At 26.9% G+C, this 5760-nt stretch overlaps 1 protein-coding gene across 1 annotated transcript; it reads left to right on the plus strand.

The window, feature by feature from the left end:
- LOC107641432 (probable RNA methyltransferase At5g51130) lies at positions 2091 to 4935 on the plus strand. The gene is made up of 8 exons (XM_021124041.1): positions 2091 to 2311; positions 2423 to 2537; positions 2757 to 2804; positions 3065 to 3287; positions 3514 to 3613; positions 3700 to 3765; positions 4496 to 4564; positions 4726 to 4935. The coding sequence occupies exons 1-8, from the start codon at positions 2117 to 2119 to the stop codon at positions 4816 to 4818; spliced, it is 909 nt and encodes a 302-aa protein (XP_020979700.1). The 5' UTR covers positions 2091 to 2116; the 3' UTR covers positions 4819 to 4935.

Consider the following 5760-nt stretch of genomic DNA (forward strand, 5'->3'; position numbering starts at 1 on the left):
AATTTATTTTTATAATAATAAAAAATAAAATCTAAATATTTACCTAGTCATCTTTATAATATCATAAATAATAAATTGTATATAATTAACCTAATATTAATTTGCCAATGAGTTATAGTTCAAACAGCATAATTTTTTCATACTCACCTAAAGGTTGCGAGTTCGAGTCTCTCTATCATCGGTTTAAAACAAAAAAAACCTAACATTAATTTTATAATTTCTCATATTAAATTTCTTAGTTATATAAAAATACATGTTATTATAGAAAAACTAATTCATATCAATAGTTTAAATTCTAATGTTACATGTCTTATTTAGAATCTAAACTTCATTTTATTAAATTCTAATTAGTTCATATATAAGACGACAATTTGCATGTCCTATATAGTCATATTAGAAATTAATAGCGTTAACATAATTCTCGTAAATAACATATAATTAGATTATATATTATTCTAATTATTAGTATGTAGAACACTTTCCTATATATGGTCATATGTAAGAAATTAACAGGTTCGTACATATAACATAATTCAAATAGGCAAAATATCAAACTCATTTAGAAGATTTTAATTATGATGTATTTGATTATTAATTATATTTACGAGTAGTAAGACCGAAAATAATATATAAAAATCGAAAATTTTGTATATAACCATAGATGAGTCAAATGGAGAAAGAATATGATGAATTTCATTTATTTTTTTATTCATAATTATTAGTTGAGTGTTCTTGCTTATAATTTTCCTATACTAAAACTGTCGTAGAGTCCAAATAAATTCGGGGATAGTTTCTAAGTCAATATTATTTGAAAAGAAAATAAGGGTCAAACATATAATAACATTGCCTTATAGAAAATATGCAACAATATTTGTGTATAAGGTAGCATTTACTAATGCATTTTAATGATTTTACAATGGAACTAAATAATCCTATCATCGAAAAAAACGTTTTACTAAATAATTTTAGGAAAAGTATAGGGTACCAACATATTATCTGCTAATTTATTATCAACAATAATTAATTATTATATTTTAAACACATATATAAAGAGACACATCCAGAAAATATATCTATAAAGACACTTCTATTAAACACAGTTATAAAAAAGACATTTTTATTAGACACATCTACGAAGACACTTCCATTAAACACAATTATGAATAAGAATTGACAGAAATTGACAAAAATGTTGTTGGTAACATAGCGAGACCGATAATTTTAAGTAACTTTATTTTTTAACAAAAGAGAGTATTCTTATTTGATTCTTATACTTTTTGCCACATCACGGAGGTATTAAATCAATGTTAAATATTTTATGCATTAACAATCAATAATACATATTTTTCTAAATTTATTTGAACAATATAAGGCAAAAATAAAATTTTTGGAAACTTTGCCTAAAGTTGATTCGTGACTACACCTTGTTCAGGATACAATGACACATTCTTTATTTTCTCTTTTTTTTTTTCAAAAAAATAAAATAAAATAAGGTGAAAACTCAGGTGAAGTCGACTTCACGTGAAGTTGATATCTGAGAGTCGTTAGATGAAAATTTAGTCAAATCAATCAAATCATTTAACGGTTCTCAGGTATCAATTTCACGTGAAGTCGACTGCACCTGAATTTTTTTTACTACTATTTGATAGTACTTTAATTATCTATTATAAGCATAATAAATGATCATTCAAACCAAGTGATAAATGCTGTATAATTGTGTTGACTTGTAATGGATAAAGCAAGGAAATACTATTTATTTTTGGGTCTTTGGATATAAATAGTAAATTAATAATTACTTCTTTATAGTGGCCTTTTATTCAAAATAAGTCCATTCAAACGCAGTAAATATTTTTACTTAATTATTATTTACATCAATTAATGTGAAGAATAAACAAATGCTTCAAATGGATATATGAAGAAAATAATATATAGAATTTTATATTCCTCTCAGAACAAGCTGAGAAATGGTGCTAGATATTATGGTTGAAACAGGTATGAAACTTTAAGTGTTCACAATAACTAATTAACTAACTGAACCTCTTTTATATTCAGAAGAAGCAAATTAAATAACAAACTTTGTTACTTGCACTTTAAGCAACTCTTTGTTCATGCAACAATGGCAGCAAAAGAAGGAGACATTGGCCTGCATCAGGTTCCGTTTCAGGATTCATCAGAAAGTGAAAATGACAGTGATGCTGATATCGAAATTGAAAGCGAAAAGGAAGAGGAAAAGAATCAGAAGAAGAATGAATCACCCTCACCCCTTAGTCGTAGGCAATATGGCAATTTCAGAGGATACTATGAACATCGAGTATTTATCATCTAATTTCTTCTTTTTCTTTGTTATTGCTTGCTTCTTTTCATTAGTTTCGGTAAAAAAGATTCAAACTTTACAATGCCCATTTGTTTTTTATGATTCAAGAATGAAGAGGGTCCTGAAGAAGATCCACGTTTGGAACTCTTGAGGAAGGAATGGTTTGAAGACAAGGAGTGTCTTGATATTGGTTGCAACGATGGGACATTAACCATTTCCATTGGTATTTTCTTTAACCCTCCAAAGATTCAATCTTCCCTTAGCTTATTAAAGTGATCATATCATAGGAACTATTTGAAGTGTTAGAAATTTATGTATTCTTGGTCTGCAATTTAATGGGAAAAAAAGGATTCTGCTGTTATGCATTGAATTGAAGTTTGAAACTTGTGTTATGATGGTAAATTTTCATTTCTAAATGTTGTTTCTTTGTTCTTTTTCGCAGCGAAAATGTTCCGGTGCCGGAGCATTCTTGCAATTGACATTGATCCTGGTATCAGTTATTGATTTTTTTTTCTCCATTCAGTATTTTTTGTTTCTATTGGATAATTTGGATAGTGCCTTCTTTAGCAAGTAACTTTGATCTTATTAGGGTTATGTATGTTTTTTATATCTTAAAGTTCAATTTCATTCACATTATAGAATCATGTGTGTTATTATTATTCATCAAGCTTTGAACTCTGAATTGGGATGTTAGAATAGGTAAATGTTTTGTTCCTTATTGATTTATTGTTCTTCTGGCCAATTTTCCAGAACTTGTTGAGCAAGCAAATTTAAATTTGAGAGATTCTTATTTGCTAATGCAAATGGGAGGATCCTCTGAGAATAATTCGGATGCTGCTGCTTCGCCGGAGAAGGAAGTGACGCCATCGGAACCTTCTTCATTGGAGAAAAGAAATCTGCTTGAAGTGGTTACATTCAAACAAGAGAATTTTGTGGAGAGCCAGCATCCAGAACTTTATGATACTGTTACTTGGTAACCTTTTTTTCTTTCCACTTTTTTCTTGTTACACCAAATGAAAAACAGAGTTTTTAATTTCATATAGCACTTCTAAACTTATTTTATTTTATTTTTGTCACTTAGGATCATAGTCAATTAGCATTAAGAATGAAGAAAGTGATGCATAAAAGTGATTTTTCTTTTAAATTTCTCCAATGCTTGGATTGCATGAAATAAAATATATTAACCTTGTGCAATGCAGCTTTAGTGTAACTCAATGGATACATTTAAATTTTGGAGACCAAGGCTTAATCACATTTTTTAACAAGATTTGGGAGGTACTTCGACCAGTAAGTATTTTACCTTAATTGATGTGTGTCATTTACTCATATAATCCATTATTATATAATTCTACATGTTAATATATATTCTTTCTTCTTCATATCAGGGTGGTGTTCTTTTATTGGAACCTCAGGCATGGAGGTCTTACTCATTGAAGCATGATTTATCACCTGTAATAATATCCTCTCTCTATTTCTTAACATGATTTCTCTTCAATTTTTTGCTAATATTAGAAGTTATCTAATTCCTAGAACAATTTTTGTGTAGTTTTATTTTCTGAGTTTCAGTCTCATTGATTATAAAAGAATATATATCATAAGTTAGGAATTACATATCGTTATACTTAAGTTGCTTATATCCTTCTACAAAAATTAATTAATTTACATTATATGAATCTGATTGTTAAATTACAGTAATCTATTATTAAATCATTGAAGAAAAATTATTTTTTGTTGAACATGTATGAGAAATATATTTAAGTTCACTCTTGTTGAATATATTTTGGATTATTGTTTTGCCATTTTGGAATCATTCACCTATAATAATTTCATAACCTATATTTTTCAATGGATTTATATATTTGTGCGTATCTATCTACCACTTTAATCAATTTTAGCTAGATTCTTTTTAATCTTGGCAGTTAATTGACTATTATAATAATCAAAGCATCATCAACTTGCTATATTTTAATTATGCTTTTAATTCTATGCATTTACTCCCAAATACCAATCAGCATTCATCATATATTTTTTTCTGAATGTTTTGCTAAAAGTTATTGAAAAGATAATTTTTTTTATATTTTTAATTCATTAAATATATTAAAATGTTAAAATATTTTTATTATTATACTCTTTAAATATGTCCTTAAAATACAAGTTGGTTAAATATTTTTTATTGTGCAGGTTGCTAAGAAGAATTATAATGAGATTGAAATTCGTCCTAAAGATTTCCAGAAAATATTATTGAATAAGGTTTATATTCTTTTTGTTATTTCTTTGATAATAAAACTGCACAAAACATGTGATATTTCATATTTGTTCAATTAATTAATAACCAGCATTGTTTGTTTTATTTATTATGCAATTTTATCATTGATATTCTTGACACCTGATTTTATTTTACTTTGTTGTAGATTGGATTTAGAACGGTAGAACACATCAATTCAGGTTGGGTAGATGCAAAACATCGTCGTTTCAATAGACCCGTTTTGGTTTTCAAGAAATGAAACAATCACAAAAGTTTTGTACAAAGTCAATAATGTAATTCAATATGAATTAGTTCTCTTGTATAGTTCACTAGCTTGAGTTTTAGATTCATTCATTGCTCATAGTTAATTAGCAACTTTTTTTTTTTTTAATGGTGACTTTCAAGTTTCATCTCATGTGCATATATAAAAAATAAGTTAAGTACTTATCCATTCTTTAATTTTTTGAGTAAAACCTCATCCCATTATTCCGGATTATAATAAGAAACAACTCATCTTTTAATAAAACCAAAATACTATATCGACTTTTAACTATTTATTTTGTTAGACATCTTAATTCTTTTATTAACGTTTTTATCAATTGGTAATGACATAATTCTAGTTGTAATATTTTAATTACTTATGTGTCATCACTGAATTTATTTAGAATAGATAGCTCCCTGTACAATTTGCAAAATGTGTTTTGCTTGCTCCCAAATGAATACAAGTTCTTCAAATCTTGTTCATAAAATAGCAACCCTAACAATGAATTATGAACTGATGCGCAAATTAATATTCAGCTTGGAATAATTGTTTATAGAGGTAGAACGAGAGAACGATGATCTCTGAAAGAAATATTTAAATATCTATCTATTTTAAGAAGGAGGATGTCCCCGTAAAAGAGGCGTAAAATATTTTTTTGTAAAGACACTTATGTATCGTAATACTCACATTATTATTGAACGTATTAATGAACCGGTTATTTTTGAATTTTTTAACAAATTAGAATAAAACCGATTTTTTTTATAATAATAACAATAAACCCAATTGTTATCAGATCCGGTCGAACCGATCAATTTACATACATAACCCACTGAATTATGTTTTTTTTTTTTAAACAAAAAGTAGGAATATATTTATCTTTTTATCAAAAAATTTAAACATGATTCGGTTTAGATTGTGTAAATCGATCGCATTAAATCG

This window comes from Arachis ipaensis, chromosome B05 (genome assembly GCF_000816755.2).
Source record: "Arachis ipaensis cultivar K30076 chromosome B05, Araip1.1, whole genome shotgun sequence".
Classification (NCBI taxonomy): Eukaryota; Viridiplantae; Streptophyta; class Magnoliopsida; order Fabales; family Fabaceae; genus Arachis; species Arachis ipaensis.